This window comes from Mauremys mutica, chromosome 7 (genome assembly GCF_020497125.1).
Source record: "Mauremys mutica isolate MM-2020 ecotype Southern chromosome 7, ASM2049712v1, whole genome shotgun sequence".
Taxonomy (NCBI): Eukaryota; Metazoa; Chordata; order Testudines; family Geoemydidae; genus Mauremys; species Mauremys mutica.
In genome coordinates, this window is record NC_059078.1 from 4,464,705 (window position 1) to 4,483,795 (window position 19,091).

General features: G+C 50.5%; 1 protein-coding gene across 1 annotated transcript; it reads right to left on the minus strand.

Annotated features, from left to right (window-relative positions):
- Positions 1–14,750: 14,750 nt before the first annotated feature.
- FEZF2 (FEZ family zinc finger 2) lies at positions 14,751–18,304 on the minus strand. The gene is made up of 5 exons (XM_045025313.1): positions 17,756–18,304; positions 16,669–17,501; positions 16,366–16,500; positions 16,069–16,201; positions 14,751–15,319 (listed from the first exon to the last, which is right to left on the minus strand). The coding sequence occupies exons 2-5, from the start codon at positions 17,449–17,451 to the stop codon at positions 15,072–15,074; spliced, it is 1,299 nt and encodes a 432-aa protein (XP_044881248.1). The 5' UTR covers positions 17,452–17,501; positions 17,756–18,304; the 3' UTR covers positions 14,751–15,071.
- Between the last annotated feature and the right edge of the window lie 787 nt (positions 18,305–19,091).

The following is a 19,091-nucleotide window of genomic DNA, read 5'->3' on the forward strand; positions in this document are numbered from 1 at the left end:
TTCTTAATGATTCCCAACATTCTGTTTGCTTTTTTGACTGCCGCTGCACATTGAGTGGATGATTTCAGAGAACGAGAACCGGAGGAAAGCATCCTGAACTGAGAAGGCAAAAGAGGCCATGTCACTGCCTGCACTGCTGTAACCCAATGTGGTAAGAGATTAGCACATACAGAGATTGTACGTAGACCTTGTGGAACAATAAAGGAAATGGGGCAGAGAGGCAAACCGCAGGGCATCTGAGATGAACAAATAGGGGTGATTCTCTCCCCTTCGCTTGATCGCAGAGCTCAAGGCCTATTGTCAGCACTGAGGACAATCATGCTGTCGCTCATGCAGCACTTAATAGACCTTGTCAACCACCCTGATATATTGGTACGGTTACTGTTGGTCCTGTGTGCCTTAAGTTGCTGTGTATATTGGCCCTGATTCAAGCCAGCACTTGAATGTGTGCTTAACTTTAAGCATGTGCTTAAGTCTTACTGACTCCAATGGGGTTTAAGTCTGTGCTTAAATGTGGTCCTGAATAGGGATGCTGTCCTGAGCCATGGTCATTATTTGGAACATATGGTTCCAAGTAGTCAGCCACATCTCTGACCCCGCCCCATCATCTTTTCTTTTTAATTAGCCTATGTAGTTTCCTTTCAGTTCCTATGTGCTTTTTTACTGAGCACACGCTGTTCTCTCAGATTCTCCCTTCTTGTCCTTGTACTGCTAGTACTACAACTTAAGCCACATAGTCCATGACAAGATCCTGGCTGAAATATATTCTTAATTGAGAAAAGCAGTGGGGAAAACAAATGACTTTACTGTGTGTGGATTAGCTCTTGTGTGGCTCATAAGAAGGAATACTGAATCACCTTATTTGTTAAGTTTATGCGCTGATGAGTAACCCTTGTACTAACCTAAGAACACAGCCTGATTCATACTCATGTCGTCACCTCCACCACCACATTTCCTTAGCTGTACACCTTCTTGATCACTGGGGAAGGCAGTGGAGTTAGGTATTTCTTTGGGATGAGAAATTCCTTATTCCTGAATACTTTCTCAAGCCTTTTGTTATTTTCCTATAAGATATTTATAAAATAAGAGTTTTTATTAATTTTTAGTTGCATTTCCCCCTTTTGTATGGTATCCACAGTTGTTTATATTCAAGACCATATTTTCATAGAGGCTTCGAGCTAGATTCTACACTGGAGGCTGCAGTTTTACACACACACACACACACACTGCTCAAACTGCTTTTGTGCATGCAATTCAAGTAGTTAGCTGTCAAAATGCTCAGTTTGAACTTCTGTGCATTAAACAATATTTTAAAATCTGACTCTGAAATTGAGTGTAATCTTAGAGGTTGCTTCTGGAAATGTAGCCCTTAAAAATTATTTAGTACAAAACAAAAGTTTTTCAAATATTCATTTTATTTTAATAATTTAGTTCTTATACGGCTAAGATACAAGATATTACTTAGCCTTAGGAATCCGCTGAAGATGTAAAGGTGTTACACCTTTTTTAAATAGAGTGAACAAATTTCATAGATATGTCTTAGGTCATCCAAAGACCAGATCCATGGAAAACGTGTTTTTAAAGTTGCAGTAAGGATTGATCCGCATGGCACAGTGATTACTTTTGTGTATTCTTGTGCTACGTCAGATGTATAGCTTACTGTAGGAAAGGGGCTATGCTGGTTCCAAAAGACCAGTATGGCAATCCCACTGATTTAATGGGGGTTGTTTGAAGTGCAGAGCAGTGCTGAGTTTGACCCAGTGAATACATGTACAAGAGACCAATTGCAAAAAAAAATTGCTTGTTTAAAATAATAATCCTTCTCCTGAGTTCTCATTTGACACTGAATTGAAAGAGTTAAACAGCTGTATGGAGATCAGAATTTCAGAAGTTTATTGCTGAGAAATCCCATATTCTGCCAAACCTAAAGTGGAGGTGACCTATGGATTCACATTTTTGTTTCACAACAATGACACAATCAAGTATTTAATTATCTAAGGTATCATCTTACCAGCAAAATATGGATATAGATTTTTAAAATGCCTTTATGGAAGAGACTGATGCAAGAACAATTCCTTTTTGGATCCTCCTACAGTGTGAAGTTTTTGTCTTTGCAGTATGTAGTACCATTTAAATTGGGAATTTGTTACTCGTTCAAAAACAATGCAAAAAAAGCTCTTGAGACTGCTGTGACCTGCACCCAGGGCATATATTCTGGTTGTTTTTTGTGAGATCCACATCACAGGAGTTTGTCACTGATCTATATTACATATGTAATAGTAATGAATTTAATCATCCCCTTCCATAACTTTTCACCCAAGAATAATGATGATCTTAAATATGATTGGGTTCTTTCCCCTGATTCCTAATCATATCACTTACCAAAGGCCCCTCTTTGAAAGGCCACTGAATACCAAGAAGTTTGCTTACATCATGCTCTTGAAAGAAATACTAGCTCAGCCAGATTTAATAAGATTGTTTTGTAAATATATTGTAAATTAATAAAAATAATTTTTATACTCCTTTAAATAAATCACTGGTTCTTTGGTCAGTTTATAGCTTAAGCCCACAGTCAATGAGTACCTGTCAAATACACCCAGCTGTGTCACAAAACAGTTTTTGTTTTCAGGCTTATATTTCTATATCTGCAATTATTAGTGTGTATATATTCCCAATAGCGTCATTCAAAGCTCTTTGACTGTTGTGCTATAATAGATGCTGGTGGCTAATTTGCTTAAGTGAATTGCATGCCTGCAGCTTTGTTTAAATTGCTATCCAAACTGCATGCTTCCCCTTGCTTTGGCCACAAAATATGTGTTTTTGCCTCTGCTCAAAGACTTTTCTTACAACAGAAGCAACTGGTTATCTGAGAAGATGGAATTGCTCTAAGTTAGACACATGAGGCTTAAGAAAGCCCAAAGCCAAGATGCTATAAAAGAAGCATTACGCCTTCATTTTTCTGGAGCTTTGAAATGAGACAGAGCAGGCTCATTGAAGGTCTAAACTATAGAACAAATAGGGGAATGTTTATATTTCAAAGGAGGGTAAAATGTTCTGGGCCAGAAACAAACTCTATGCCAAAAAAAATAAAATAAAGCAAACTAAAGAAATCTTTGTATATTTGTGATCACTTAATAGCAACGATAATTCAAAGGAAACAATAGATTAGCTTGTTATTGTGCTTCCCTGGAAATAAATGCCCATAATAATGTGAGAGACCTAATCCATACAAACTGAATGAAGTCTGTCACAGTTTTTCTCTGTCGTCTCTGAAGTGCATTTAGAATGATTTAAAGAGCCACTGCTGCTCTACATTGTTGTGTTCTTCATGTTTCCTTTCCCTTCGTTTCTGATTGCCAAGGTGTTTTGAGTATATTTGTACTTTTCTTCCTTTATAATCAGCTTTCTCCTGCTGGATTCATTCAGTGATGCCACAATCCAATCTTGGTGACATCCCAAATCATTAATATAATGAATCAGGAGGAGGAGGCTGATTATAAATTAGAAAGCTTCTATTTATGCAGAATATCTTGGCAAGGGGCACCAGCAGGGAAGGAATAGAATATATGACAGTTAGTGGGATTTTGGAGAAATGATTATAAAAGATCCCAGGTGCTCTCTGTGAATTTAAAATACCTGCATGCATTAAGGCCAAAATCTGCCTGCGGTTAACCCATGAAATATCACTGATTGAGCACAATGTTGTGGATTACAAAGGCCCAGATCCTCAAAGGTGGGTAGGCTTTGAACTTCCGTTGTTTTAACTTCCACTGAGCCTTAACAGCTTTGAGGATCTGGACCTAAGTCTTTAACCTTTTCTGTGGTTGTGCTGGTGCAAAGCACCCACAGGCTCTTGTACGAGCTACCCAAATACCAATTTCTGCTGATATATGAAGATGTCATTACTTAAGTCATTAGTTCTTCAGACCACACATTGTGTGTGTGTGTGTGTATGTGTGTGTATATATATATATATATACACACACACACACACACACACAAATGTCCACACTATTGTAACATTGGAGGTCTACCTAGGAAACGAGCCCAGTGAAAAGAAAATCCTAGTTTTGATAGGTCAGATAAATCAATCCATCTCTGGTGTGAAGAACTAATGACTTAAGTAATGACATCTTCATATATCAGCAGAAATTGGTATTTGGGTAGCTCGTACAAGAGGCTGTGGGTGCTTTGCACCAGCACAACCACAGAAAAGGTTAAAGACTTAAGTCCAGATCCTCAAAGCTGTTAAGGCTCAGTGGAAGTTAAAACAACGGAAGTTCAAAGCCTACCCACCTTTGAGGATCTGGGCCTTTGTAATCCACAACATTGTGCTCAGTCAGTGATATTTCATGGGCTAACCGCAGGCAGATTTTGGCCTTAAAGCATGCAGGTATTTTAAATTCACAGAGAGCACCTGGGATCTTTTATAATCATTTCTCCAAAATCCCACTAACTGTCATATATATATATATGACAGTTTTTTATATATATATATATAAAAAACAATGTCCACACTATTGTAATATATATATATACACACACACCTGTATCCACTAGGAGCACATCACTTTTGGGATTTCTCATCAATCCGATTGATTCTACTCTATCCATCTACGTACACACACACAAAGATGGTGAGACCACAGCTTCCTGTATGAAAACTTGCTTCCTTGACTATTATCTCATTCCACTCCCGTTTGCCTCTTCCTCCTGGTCTATCTCAGAACCAGCTTGCGAGCTCTTTGGGGCAGGCTCTATCTTTTTGCTACATGTTTGTACGGTGCCTAGTGCACTGAGACCCTAATCACCAATTGGGCTATTGGCAAAATTATATATGATAATAATAATCTTCTTAAAAAGGTGACATCGAAGCAGATTTTAGAAATACCTGCCACTCTTTCTGTATCTTCATTCAGTGATTGGGAATAGGGCCAATCAATTACTTTTGTATCATTCAAAGTGGCATCTGCCATCTTAATGAATGCTTTCCAGGAAGGGTAGTATCAGAGAACAGTAGCTACCCTTACTACACTTTCTATTATTGACTCAGGAACCAATCCTGCAAACACTTATGCATGTGCTTAATTTTACACACTGTGAGTAATCTCCCTGGAGTCAGCCATTCACAGTTCATAAACTGTGTGAAGTTTTCACAGGATCAGGGCCTAACACAGTCAAGCCACGTCTCTGAAATTTCGGATTAATAAAAGAAGTGGTAGGAGCTCCAGCCTCCCCAAAAAGAAACGGATTTTCCTGAAATGTCGTATGCTGCATCTGAGGGTAGAATGTTCCTGGGAAGTCAAATTAGGAGCTGAACAGAAGTTTTAAAGGCACAGTGTTTTGAAAATTTGCCTGAAGTTCACTTTTGGAAAATGTTCTAATTTTCTTTGGCTCCCAATATTTCCAAAGTGGCTTGGCCTAGAAACTACAGATTTGTTTTGTTCGCCTCGCTGAGGAGACAGGGTTTTTAGTAGCTTCCGTTAGTGACAAAATTACAAAGCTTTAGGCTAATAATGAAAACATTAAAATAGCTTGCGATGTTCCACACTAAGGCAGGCAGCAAATGAGTTAACTATGAGATCATTAAAGCCGGGTTGTAAATGGCCAGTAGAATGCTAGGGGAGGGGCTTGGCAGGGAAAAAGAAAATGGTTGTCTAATCCAAGGGATGAGGAAGAGCTGGGGAAATGATCCTGCTTGCACTAGACCTGGTATATTGATTCTTCCCTCCACCCTGCTTCATAGGCTAAAGAAAGCATCAGCTATGTGGTTTGCTGGGGTGGGCTTGGCCCAGGCTGAAGAAAGCCCCAGCTCTGGTTCTCTGTGCATGAAGCCAGAGTTGAGAAATGCTCTGCTCACAGAGTATCCGTGTATAGTTTTCAAGCGGCAGTGTTTGTCTCTCTTTGCTACTTGTGACTACCGCCTAGGCGATGCTTGTCCAGAGCTGCTTTCCTGTGTGTGCAGGGTAAGGTTTGCAATTACTTTGAAATGGTTTCAGCTCTGAATTGACCCACTCCTGACACAAGGCGTAGCTTATGCACAGGGAAGACAGGATGAAATGGGGACGAGGTGCTGATGGGGAGGCATGTAGACTAGGGTTAGGGGAGTAGGTGGCCTGATGCTGTGCTACTTGGAACAGGGCATTGTGGGGAAGACAGGACGAGGATGTGTATGGAGGCGTAGGAAAGGGAGCTGAAGGAGGAGTAGGGGACTAGGATGTGTAGGGATGCTTAGAATTGGGAGACTGGGAACATGGAAAGGTATAGGGGATTGAGAGAAGCATTGAGCTGTGTGCATTGGGGGGGAGACAGAGAAAGGCAAAGATACTGATTGATGGGAAATTTTTAAGCATATAAAGTTTTCTAGCTCTAAATCCTGAAGCAATCAGTTTTCCCTCTTTCCCCTCCCCTTCAGTAATCCTGAAGAAAGGGAACAGGGGGCTGCTTTGGTGGGTCTCAGAAGATTGGCAGAGTAGGCTGCTTCTCCTCTGGACCTTATACACCAGCCTGACTGAAATGTCTGGTGCGTGTTCAAAAGGCCCTGGGGAAATCCCAGATAGAGAGTGCTGTTAAAATCACTTACACATGGCCATGTTTCAGTGGCAATCAGTGTGCATTGGTGGCATCACCCTCTCCCCTGCTCTCTGCCTCTGGCACACAACAGTTTGGTGTTTTGAGGACCGAAATGCTTTGGTCTGTCTAAAGTCACTGGGCTCAGTGTAGGGGCTTCTGGATGAAATTCAATGGCCTGCGATAGACAGGTTGGACTAGATGATCTAATGGTCCCTTCGGCCTTAATCTCTATGGAACTATGCCACTCACTATTACTGTCTTTACCAAAACAGAATCCACAGCACACCAGCTGTTAGCACATCTGGAAATGAATGGTTAAAGGGGCCAGCCTGGTCCCCACTGCCATAGAAACCTCCATCAGTCACTTACTGAGTCCCTCCAACTTATGCTAAAGCCCATACCCCCAAAACTGGCAAAAATATACACAATGGTGAAGATAACAAACGATGAGATTATTGGCGCTGGGCCCCTAGAATTGGAGTCGCTAGTGAGAACACGTACTCTAGTAAATTAGCACCTTTGCAGAAGTCCTAGACAAAAACACTGGTGGCCCTGCAGCCTTTTCTTTACTGTATCTGTTCTGCACAGCCACGTCAAAAAGGCAGCTCTCCCACAGCGCTTGGGGAACTTACACAATCCCTACTTACACAGCTCTATAGGCCTCCCTTCCCTTCCTCCCTGCCTTTAAAATATTCCTCCTCCCATCTTGCTAGGCCAGTGCCTAGGTTCTCATGCCAGCCTCAGAGGTTGGCCAGTGCCAGGGAGTAGACATCCATGTGTTCTGTGGGAGGGCAGAGGGGTGTGGTATGGGGGAGGGGGAGACCGTCCCTGATCTGTCCGTAGGCAGTGCAGGTGGGTGTGGAGCAGGTGTCACAAAATGAGATCTGAAAGGGAAAACAAGGGATGAAGGGGGAAATGGAAGGAAAGCGTTAGATAAGGACTCATGAGGTGTGAGGCAAAGCACTATCATGGATCAGAAACTGGCTATGTGAAAACAAAGTGTGAGAATAAATGGTCAATTTCAACATTGCAAACGGCTAACGGGCATACCTCAGGAATCTGCTCAGGGGCCAGTGTCGTTCAATATAGGGGATGAAAATTGGCAGCTGACCCTAAATTATTTAAATTTACCAGGACCAGAGAAGCCTCTGAGGAACTTGGGAGAGCCCTAACCAAGCCAGGCGAGTAGCAGCATTGACAAATGCAAGGTAATACACACTGGGAATAACAAATTACTTATGTCCCTGTTGGGGTTTGCCAACAATTGTTTTTCTTTGGTAAAATATTAGTAACTAAACTAACTGTAATCACGCAAGGAAAAGCTCTAGCCATGGACAGCTCAATGAACAGCTCTGATCAGTGTAAGGCAAATACTAGGATGCATAAGAAATGGGATTGAAAATACCGTTGTGTAAATCCATCCGCTGTTTTACCTAGAATACTATTTGGTTCTGGTCCCTCTATCTCTAAAACGTTAGAGCAGAAATAGGACTCAGTGGCAGGAGCAGATTTACCCTGAAACATGCCATAGCCTGAGGCCCCCAATGACAGAGAGCCCCAAAACATAGGCATGGGAACTAGGGTTGTGGGGCATGCCACAGCACCTCCATGTTTTATGCTGGGCTCCACTGCCACCCTGCGCCACTTATGTTAGAACATATTGTTAGGAGCACAGAACCACCCAGGCTCCTGGGGAGACAGGGAGGTGCCTGATCCTGGCCATGGGGGCTGCAGCGCGGCCCCGGCAGCTAAGAGGGAATCGCAGCCCCCTGCTTTGCAAGGACCTAGTGGCCAGGGGAGGCAAGCAGAGATCAGCGTGCAGAGGGAGCAGGGTGCTCAGGTGACCGCTGCCACGTGGGTCTCTGCCTGCTTCTCCGGGCTGGCTAGCACTGAAGGATTAGCCCCCAGCCCTGCTCCTTCTGCCCCCTTCTGGGGGCCAGCTCCCCTCACCTTGCCCAGGGGGCTAGCAATTCTGTCAGCAGACCTGCCCACACCCCCAGTTCCCATGCCTATGGTCCTGGCTGCTGCCCCACTGCCCATGCCCAGGTCCGGACCCGCGCTTGGGGTGGACAGAGGTCTGGCTTTCTTTTTCTTGGCTGGGTCCCAAGCGGGGGCACTCAAAAATGAAGCTGCGCACATGGCCCCACTAACTCTAAATCCACCCCTGCTCAGCGGTGGGCAATGGAAGTGGTTAGAGGTAAAGATGTTATGAAAACCAGTGGACCTGTCTCTGATATTGGCCAATATCAGATGCTTCAGAAGGAGGTGCAAGAAAACTAGGGAATAGTTTTCCCCTGGAGCAAGGGTCTTCCTCATGCTCATCAGTTCACAGATCAGTTTTATGCCCTGAAGCAGCTGATATTTTTGTATTTGTGGTAAGTAGGTTTGCATCCTCTATATGCCAGACTGGTGGCTCTCTGAAGTTATTACTCAGTGTTTAGGACATCAGTTGGGCCAGGATTTCACCCCATAATTCTAACGTGGGCAGGGCAGAGCTGAAGCAATCAAAAATGCAGCTGAGCATATGAATCTTACTTTCACCACCTTAAAAATAATTGTCAGTTTATTACAGACACCTGTCCGGTACGCTCGTTTTCTGTCTCACCCAGAAAAAAACTGTAATATTTCCTAAACCAAAATTCTTCATGGAAAATTATACAAGTGCTCCTTTAAGACATTGGCTACATGCACAGATGTAACTAGTTAAACTGCTGCAAACCCCTAATGTGTCTGTGGACAAATTGGTTTGAAAAGGGCTTATGAATTGAGCCTCCTATTGACTTAAGCTAACTGGATAGGCCATTTCTAAACCAAAGTCAATACTGACTTAGGCCAAAATCAATATAAACTAGTTCTAAACTGATTGAAGGGTGCCCATGCTGGACTAGTCTAGACTAGGAAAAAAGCTTCTTTAGTTTTAATTGTTACCTTCAGCTATCTTAACGCAATTGAAAACCCACTCTACACCGATGTAGACACAAGTAAGCCCAATTTTAGCAGGCTGAATGAGACCCTATGATCCTGCCAGTTCAGGTAAACTTGTGCAAATGTGACCATGGCTTCATTAGGGAAACAAGGTGTTTTATTAATGCGTTAGTTAATGTGTTAAAATCCTAGTGAAACAAGGCAGTCCTAGGTGTTAGCTGGTCCAAGTTAACTCTGGGAGGGCGTCTGGGATTTACCTATATCAATTAACAAGTGTTAAAACTGCAACTACCTTGTCTTCAAAGTAGGATTTTAACACATCTGCTAATGTGTTTAAAACACACTTTTTTCCTTGTCTTGACGTGTTCTAAGAGAGGTGGGACTGTGACACAGCTAGGCTCCCCTGCAAACTCCTGTGCTCTGGAGCTACTGCTTTAAGGCTGTCTATGGTGGTAGGAGCGCTCGCCGTGAGGAGGTGCTTCCTGGGACCTGCGGCGAGGGGGATTGGCCTGGTGGCTGTGGTTGTGTCTTACTCCTTACAACAGTTCAGAAATAAGTGACGTGTCGAGCTGGCATCTCCTTCACTCCGTGCACTGGCAGGAAAGTGGACAGGATCTCCAGCTCCAGGCCAGCTGGGAAGGCTTGTTAATACCTGACCAGGTGGAGCTTAGCTAAGGGCCGCCATGTCCAGCCCGAGCCTGGTTGGAAGAGGACATGCCAATGCATTTCCCATCCCAGTGGGGGCCTTGCTTTTCTTCCCCACCAGCTTTAAGCAGCCCTGTTTCAGATTGGCCTTTTTATGTTTGATATAAAGAATAGTTGTTGGCCAATTCCATCTTTTCATCACTGCTCTCCAGGCCTGAATCCAAGCGGCTTGTCAGATGCTCATTAACTCCCCCTTTGGCTCCTTCCAGTGTGTCTCCTAAACGCATTGTGCCAAGAACTAGCGCTTCTTTCTCTTTACCCGGCTCCCTTTCTCTGCTCCATCAGGGAGACAAATTACTTTCCAAAAGGGATCGCCAGGGATGGTTTAATGAGAATTTCTTTGGGGCTGGCCGTGGAAATCAATGTAGTTAACATTCGGTGGACTTAATTGGACTTTTCTCTTCTGCCTCCTTCAAAAAAACTCTGGAGCGATCCTGTTAATCTCTCATTTGTAATCAATTGTGTTGACTAAACAAAAGTCTAGGTCGTCCTTTCTTCCTGTCCCAGACAATCCTTTGTTGCCTCCAAATGCCTCATTCTTGAGTGCTGCTGGTCGTGTAGATGGGCTCGATTGTTGACAGTTCATTATTGCGCTTTTGTCCATTTAATCTCCCTCGCTGTGTTTTGCATGTGCATGCCTTAATGAGCTCCGTTGGCAATTAACATGTTTCTAGCAGCAAACCGGTTGCTCAGACGTTTGGAGAGCGGAGTGCAGGGAAAAGGGCAACGTATCTGCCTTTGGGTTGGTCGCTTCCCAGTGCTTCGCTCCAGCCCGCTGGCCTCCCCCTGCTGCTCCACACACCTGCCCCCCCCCTTTTCTCATCTTCCGGGGGGGGGCAGGTGTTAGGCTGGAATTAGCACGTGGGGGATAGCACCCCCCCCCAGCAGCAAGGCAAATGAAGCGCACAAAAGGAAGGGTCTGAAATGGTGGCAACTTTAGTGTCACTTTACATAGAGGTCCCTCTAACCCCCCCTCCCTCCCAAAAAGTACCAGGCCTGCTCAAGCTGTTGTGTTCGTGGCTGTGTGTTTGTATTATGATGATGATTTGAGGCTTGCTGGCAAGATTGCTGACGTGTGAGCAGTCATGGACGGCAGCAACATCTTGTGGGGGGGGGAGATAATTGGAGTCGTGTGTGAACATACCCCCCTTGCAATAGCGTGTGGCCGGAGCGGGCTGTATTCCCCGGTCAGTGTCAGAGCCCAGCCTCCCCCCGTCCTTGGCGAAGATCAAGGTCCGCACCCAGAGGCGTGTGGAGCTAATCCAGCCCCCCAGTCCCTTTAAACGCTTCCTAAATCGATCAGGACTCGACCTTGCTCCCCGCAGCCGGCGGGCCTGGGGCCGCTCGCGTCAATAGGAATCCGGATCTCGCCCCTTAACATGCCTTCTGCGGGACTGGAAGTCACTCCGGAGCGGCCCGGTTCCACGCGCGGCGGGGTCAGGCCGGCCGGGGGCTGAGCGCTCGCGTGGGAGGGCAGGGGCCGCTTGCTGCAGGCACCGCGGTTCCACCCCGCTGTGCGACGTCCCCTCCCCAGGAGGAACTGGGACCGCGGCAGGCGTTAAAAGAAGGCAGGAGCCTTCAAAGCCTGGCGTGTGATGGGAGAGAGAAACACGAGAGTGACACTCCCGGGAAAGGGTCTGCACCCCCCTATACCCGGTGCAGGCAGGTTGCTGCTCCCCCCTCATTCCTGGTGCACAGGGCCGGCTTTAGGCCAATTCCACCAATTCCCCTGAATTGCCCTGCCCCGGCCCAGTGAGAATCCCTTCCCTGGCTAGAGGCCCCGTTTTAATTTTTACTCACCTGGCGGGGCTTTGGGTCTTCAGGAGCACTTCCATGGTGGGTCCTCTCCTCGCTCTGGGTCTTCAGCGGCACTTTGGTCCTTCAGTGCCCCCAAGACTCAGAGCACCGCCTGGTGAATAGGAGCCCCGCCTGTTTATATAGCTATATATATTTTTGGTCATCCCTGCCAGGGCCCCATGGAAACTGTTTGAATAGGGCCCTGCTGGTGCAGGCAGGTAGCTGCCCCCCCCCCCCAATTCCTGGTGCAGGCAGGTAGCTGCCCGCCCCCCCGTTCCTGGTGCAGGCAGGGAGCTGCTCCCCTCCCCGCCCCGGCTAGTCCTGGTGCAGGCAGGGAGCTGCTCTGATACCTGCTGGCGGCCCGGGCGGGCTCACTGGGCCGGGAGACGCAGCACATGCCCGAAGTAGGGGCACTGACGGGCCCTGGGCAGCAGCCCCGGGGCCCTGGGGGGAGCAGGCTGCGTTCCTGCGCTGCCCTCCCTGCTCTAGGGACCAGGCTCTCCCCCTCGCCGGGGCTGGAGGCGAGACCGCAGAAAGGAGCAATGACGCTGCTCATTTGGCTGTAGGGGCCTCGCAAATGACTAGCGCGGACGCGGATTCCTGTGTCACCACCACCTGTTTCTGACCCCCTCGCAGCCCGCAAGGCCTCGCCTCGCCTCGCCGGGGGCCAAGGCAGCCGCTGCCCCGGCCCGCTCCTGCGGAGGACACGGGCTGGGCTGCAAAACGAGCCACCCGTTTAAAGCGGGCTCCCGGGCCCTTTCTAGCGGTGCTCCCGGGCCCACCCTGCTCCCCTCGACGCGCCCCTGGGTCACACCCAAGCTCGGCCCTTTGGGTCAGACCCCCCTGTCCAGGCAGCGGGGTCCCCGCGGGAGGGGCCAGCTGGGAGTCCGCTGTCCCCCCAGAGGGGAGCAATGCACCCCGGGGCTGCCTGGCCCACGGCCGCCCCCCCGGGTCACTTGGGAGAGGGAGAACTGGTGCTGCTCCCGGCGCGTCTCCAAGGCAGGGTTCGCCCGGGGCCGGGCAGCCCCACCGGAGCGCTGCTCTTTGCACCAGCCGCGGGGTGAGGCGAACGGCCCGGAGCTGTGCCCTGCCCCGCTGCCAGGCTCAGCACCGCCTCTGGGAGCCGGAATCCCTGCAGCCGCGGGGTGAGGCTTTGGAGGCGTTTTTTCTGAGCGGGATTTTGTATCTGACTCTTGCAGCAAGTGCTTAGGCCGAGCGGCTGCACCGCCCGGCCCGGCCCCTGCATAGCCCCCGGGGGAGGAGGCTTCCGGCCTTAAAACCGGTGACCTGTGTCGCTTTCCCCCAGTAAAAATAACAAGGACGAGCCCCCTTGGGAAGCTGATCCCGGGCCCCTGTGGAGCAAGCGGCGAAGCTCAGTCGGGCTCGGGGCGGGACGCAGGGGCCCTCGCCTGCCCGCATTTAGCCACTCAATTAAGCGGGGAAAAGCGAAGTTCCGCTAACGCGGTGCCCGGCTGGTTGGCGGGTTCATTGGCGAGCTTGGGGGGAGCAGCACGCGCGGGCCCGGCCGGCTGAGTCCCCTTCCCCGCTAGAATAATATTGTTCCTCCCGCCGTGGGCAGAATCGACACTTGCATATTAAGCGCCTGGCAGGAGGGAAGGGACCAGTTAGTCTAATCCCAGGGCTTGATTCTCCATGTTCTGATCAAACAGGGGTGGCTGGGCCCTGCTGGGAGTGATTAGGTTAATGTAATGCGGTTTGAAGGGTCTGTGTTTTCGCTCTTAATTTGGGTCATTACGCGGAAAGCAAAGCGCGAGCTCATTTCATCAGCATTCAGGGCAGAGAGAGCCAGGCAGGAAACGGGCTAAATGCGCCTAATGAAGGGCCCAAAAGGTGCCATTCTGGGAAGCCACAATGATCTGCCGTCGCCGGCCGGAATGCTACTGCCAGTATCACCGAAAATCCGCCTCTCCGCGCTGCGGCGGGGAGCCGATGCCTCGCTAACTTGCAGGGGAAGGGGCGAGTCGAGCAGGCGCCTCGGCAGAGGAACAGCCCGGCAACCTGCCCGCTTTGCTCGTGTTTCATTTCGCTACGCGCCCGCCTTTATGTGTCACTCCCTGCCCCGGCGGCCTGAAAAGCCCCACGAAGAACAAACCGGCCCCCTGTAGAGAAGGGGGCAACGCAGCTTCCCCAGGGCTTGGAGAACTGCGCACCAGTGGGTGGGAAATTGCTCCATGGGTCGGAGCGAGCGGTCGCGCTTCTAGCGGTTCCAGCGAGCGGCTCGCCCCGCCGCTTCCCCCGGGAAAGGCGGATGGCAGAGCGCAGCTTTTCAGCAAAACCCTGTCCCTGCAGGGCGCGCGGCCCCCCGCGCGGCGGAGAAAGACTAGCCCAGGGCAGAAGTAATTAAGCAAACAGGTGATTTCCTCCAGCTAGAGACAGTGGCAGCAGGGTCGGACCTGTTCTCGGCTGGTTTATTCTTTCTTAAAGGCTCCTTCGCATCTCGCGTTTTATTTCTCACTCAGGCTTCTGCTGCTAGCAAACCGCGGTCATCTCCCCCGTCTAAAGTGCCAGAATCGAAACCTGAGGTCCCTTCCAACCCTGATAGTCTATGATTCTAAAACGGGCCCGGGGAGGCGATTCCCAGCGCAGAACGAAATCCGAGGCCGCCCTGTTGCGGTGGGGTCCCTGGCTCGAATAAGATTTTTTTTTAAACGATTCAAGGGTTAGTAGCAGCTTTTTTAAAAGGCGGAAAAAGGCTCCGAACTGACTTTTTATTATCCCATATATATATATGTATATTCCTTATTCGATTGTACATTAATTTTACAGACATATATAAAGACGGCTCTGGTGGCACATATTTTACAGACAGGCCCTGGGGAGAAATCAAGTTAAAACAAACCCCTATTCCCCCTTCAACCCAAGACGATCAAATCCCAGGAATTGCGTGGCAAAGGAGTTTTAAATAAGTTTCCTCTTATATACAAATGCGACTCGGAATTCTGGCTGCTAGTCACCTGCTAAGCTGTTTTTTAAAAACCGGCTGGGTGGGAGAGAGAGTCCTGGCCTCTGGGACGCAGGTGGAAATCTCTGCGGCTGAGTGACCGGAGCTTTTAGCTTTGCAAACTCCTGGGCAGCTCTTTTGTAGGGGTCGCGGTGTCGTGTAGCTTTCGGACGTGCTTCTTTAAATCAAAGTTTCTGCAAAAGCCTTTGCCGCAGGTGCCGCACGTGAAGGGTTTCTTGTCGTTGTGAGTGTGCATGTGGAAAGTCAAGTTATAGATCTGGTGAAAGGCTTTGTTGCAGATGGTGCATTTGTACTGCTTCTCGCCGCTGTGGGTCAATTTATGGTTCTTGTAGTTTCCTACGAGAGGGAGAAGGGGGGAAAGGAAAGGGGGAAAAGCGGTTACTCCTGGGGCTGCCCCGCTGCAGAAAAGGAGCGCGCTGCAAGACTTCATTAGGACGGGGAGCCGAGAAGTTGTCAAACGTACTTTGCATCAAAACCGAGCGGCGTACAACTGACATTACAAAATGAGAGGCCGGGTCAGTCTTCTGACCCGGGGCAAACGGAGGAACCTGGATAAGGCCCCCAGAAATGGCACCTCATTTAAAAAGCATTTAGTTAAGCCCGTCAGGAATTCCCCGGGCTGAATCACTGGAAGAGAAAGGCTCTTCCGAAACTTGTCTGCAGCGAGCCGGAGACCCAAACGCGGAGCTACCGGATTAAATGCGCGTGTAAAGGGCCCGTCTTGGTGGCTGCCTTGCAGGCCAACCTCGGGGTCCGCTTTAAGCCTAGATTGGCCACGCGGGACACCGCTAGGGTCCCCCTTTTTATAACCCATTTGTCTCCCCCAGGTAGCGCCTCCATGGCTCGATATACAGGACCGAGCCGCCCCAAACGTTGTGGGCAGCTGGGCGTTATTCTGCTGGGGCCAGTGGGGGAACTTCGTATCCCCAAAGAATTTCTTCCTGCTTAGATGAAGGATTTGAAGCGGCACACGGGTTAGGAAACCCGGCCTCTCCCCCGCTGCTTTGCCTGGCTGGAACCAAGGGCAGATACATTCAAAACAAAACCACAAAAACAACCGAGGCGATTGATTTTTAAAAAAATACCTTTTTGGTGAAATCCCTTCCCGCAAAATTCACACACGAAGGGTTTGTAGCCCGCGTGGATTCTAATGTGCGTGTTGAGCGTGGAGCTTCTGTTGAAAGCTTTGCCGCATTGGTTACATTTGTGAGGTTTTTCCTGGGGAAAGACAAGGACGAGAAATACGTGCAGAAACTTGGCGAAATCTTGCCCGTTCAAAGCCCCAGCCCGGCAAATCAATCCAACAAAATTAAATCCTCCAACTAGAAACCCACCAGCAACACCTTGACTGGGCTGTGAAGGGAGGCGAGCGCGGCACGTACCTGCGTGTGGATAATTTTGTGTCTGCACAGGGTGCTGGCCTGCCGGAAGCCCTTGCCACAAACTTTGCAGACGAACGGCCTGGCCCCCGTGTGGACCGGCATGTGGCGAGTTAAGTTGTAATGGGCATTGAAGACCTGGGAGGAAACACGAGGGAAGCGTTTCAGGCGAGGGGCGCCGGGGCCCTGTCTCCTCTCCCGGCCCCCCACGGGCTGTTCCCGGAAGGTGCAGCTCCAGGCCCCGGCTTTGCCCGAGAAAACCCACAAGCAGGAGGGAGGCCCCGAGCTGGCGGCGCGGTCACTCACCTTGCCACACACTTCGCAGGTGAAGCTCTTGGGCTTCCCGTCGGCGGAGCTGCTGACTTTGCTGTGGCTTTTCACCCCGTTCCTCTCCCCGGCCAGAGCCGTGTTCTCCTTCATCACCTGGTCCAGCTGGCCGGGGAGCCGCTCCTTGTGCGGGTACTGGGCGCTGGGGAACTTGTCCGGCGCCCGCCCGGCCAGCTTGGCGCTCTCCAGCAGCAGGAGTTTGTGGTGCGCGGCGAGGCCGGCCGGGGGCGGCGCGCCCAGCAGGCTGGAGGGGAAGAGCTGGCCCGGGAGCAGCTCGGAGGGGTACGCGGACTCCAGGTAGTTGAAGTAGTACACGGAGCCCTGGGCCGGCATCCCCGCCGCCTGGCTGATGGCCTGGGGCTTGATCACGCGGCCGGCCGGCAGCAGCGAGTGCCCGAGGCCCAGCTCCGCCTTGCAGCACATGCCGCAGGTGGCTTTGCACAGCCCGGCCGGGCCCCGCAGCGCGCTGCCCTTCCAGAGCTCCGAGTAGCCGAGCAGCGCCTTGGGGTGCGCCTCGTAGGCCAGCGGCGCGATGGGCAGCACGCACGGCAGCGGCGAGCCCAGGCCCAGGCTCTTCTTGCCCGGCTCGGGCTCCAGCCCGCCTGGCCTGGGCTCGAAGGCCGGCTTGGGCTCGGCGCTCTTGGCCATGATCCGCTCGATGGAGAAGGCCAGCGTCTTGGCGGGGTTGGAGGCTCCGCTCCTGCCTTCGTGGCGCGGGCAGGCGGAGGGCATGACCGTCTCCACGGCCGCCGAGCTCGCCATGGCGGGCAGGAGGCGAGCAGCGAGCCGGCTGGGCGCTCCCGGTCTCAGCTCTGCATTCCAGAAAAGCCAGGAGACAAATCTACTTAATAAGCACCTTGTTCCCCTCCCACCCCCCTTCCAGCTGACCCTGCCCGAGAACAATGGCCCCGGGAGGGGGGACACCCGCTTAACGCTCATTAACCAGGACGCACCAAAGTAACCTCCAAGCCAGAGCCCCACCAGCCCACCGCTCTCCTCCGCCTGAGCTCGCCGGGCTCTGCCCTTGCGGGGGGAGGAGAGTCCAGCCTGCACGGGGAGGAATTACCTTTGCCCAGCACCGACGAGACGCGTCCCAGCAGCGCGGAGTGGCCACACTGTCACATTTTGATGGCCAACATCTTCCCGAGCGTCAGCTCGCTGGCTCTGGCACCCAACGCTGACATCACACGAAGTCACTCCAAGCAGAATGACATGGGGAGGCCACGGTGCAGCCTCCCTGAGCCCCAGCGCCGGACCGAGGTGCAGCGGGCCCCCTCCTTCCCGTGTAAGGCGCACAATTTATCCGCCAGCCTTTAAGGGGAAGGAAAGGGGGGAAAAAAAGGCAAAAGCAACTTGCAAAACAGAGGAATCGTTTTGCATGTGGCAAATTAGAAGGCAAGTGCGATTCACAAGTCGGGTAGGAAGAAGCGCTGTAGTTACTGCTCGGGTTAGAAAAGCCACTGGGAGGGAGCGGCAGGACTTGTTGTTTTTTTTAAAAGGAGGAGGGTTGTTTAAAACACACACACACAACAACCCCCCACACCAGCATGCTCGAGTTATTCTGGCAACCCATCCGCGCCCGGCTCCATTGCAATAAATTGTCACTTCTCTGCGAGCCTCCCCGGCATGTCGACATTAATAGCCAGCCCGTTAATTAGGGCGGTGTTATTAATGGTAATTAAACTAAGTTTAATTCTCCTCCCCGTGCACCGCGGCGATTAACCTTAAATACCCGGGCACGGCGTGGCAGGACCATGAGACAGGGCTGGGGCTTTTGCTTCGGAAACGGGGCAGCGCCCGCCCTGCGAAGGGGTTTTGCAAATCTCTCAGCGGTGCCCCGCTGGGGTGAAGGACCCTCTGCTTTGGGGCTGGTGACTCGCCCCCTTTCCAGCGGCTGGGTTTCGTTTAGAAGCCGCGGTACCGCGTTGCAACAGGGGGGCTTCTCTGCGTTGGGTTTGCTTTGCTTTGAACGGCAACGATTTGATCCCGAGGGGGCTTTACAAACCTCGGCTCTAGGGGCTTCGCTGTTTGGCTAATTGAGGGCCCGATGGCCACCTGTTTTCGGGGGCCTGGCTGCCAGGGCAGAACCTCCCCTGCCCTGATTAAGCGCTCGCCCCCTCTCCGGGGCTATTCAGCAGAAGCAATTTTCCTCCGCCGATTCAGAGCCGCTCAGTTCTCTTTCACTGGGCGCCACTATAGCGCGGCGTGGAACCTGGTTTTGTGTGTTTCTAAAATAAAGGGAAGGATTATCGGGGGAGCTTGGGAAGGGGGAGAGATTTAGCCTGGCCCGAGGTAAAGCAAGCCCTGCGCGGCCCCTCTATCACCCCTTCCCCCCAGCCCGCCTCAGAAAGTTTGGAGGAATTCAGCGTTTTGTGTCCTGCCGACAAAGGCCCCTTCTCCAG

Coding starts and splice junctions, on each gene's coding strand:
- FEZF2 (XM_045025313.1), bottom strand. CDS start 17,451: ATGGCGAGCTCGGCGGCCGTGGAGACGGTCATGCCCTCCGCCTGCCCG. Junction 16,501..16,668: donor CCTGCGAAGTGTGTGGCAAG/GTGAGTGACCGC, acceptor GTTTCCTCCCAG/GTCTTCAATGCCCATTACAA. Junction 15,320..16,068: donor GAAGGGATTTCACCAAAAAG/GTATTTTTTTAA, acceptor TCCCTCTCGTAG/GAAACTACAAGAACCATAAA.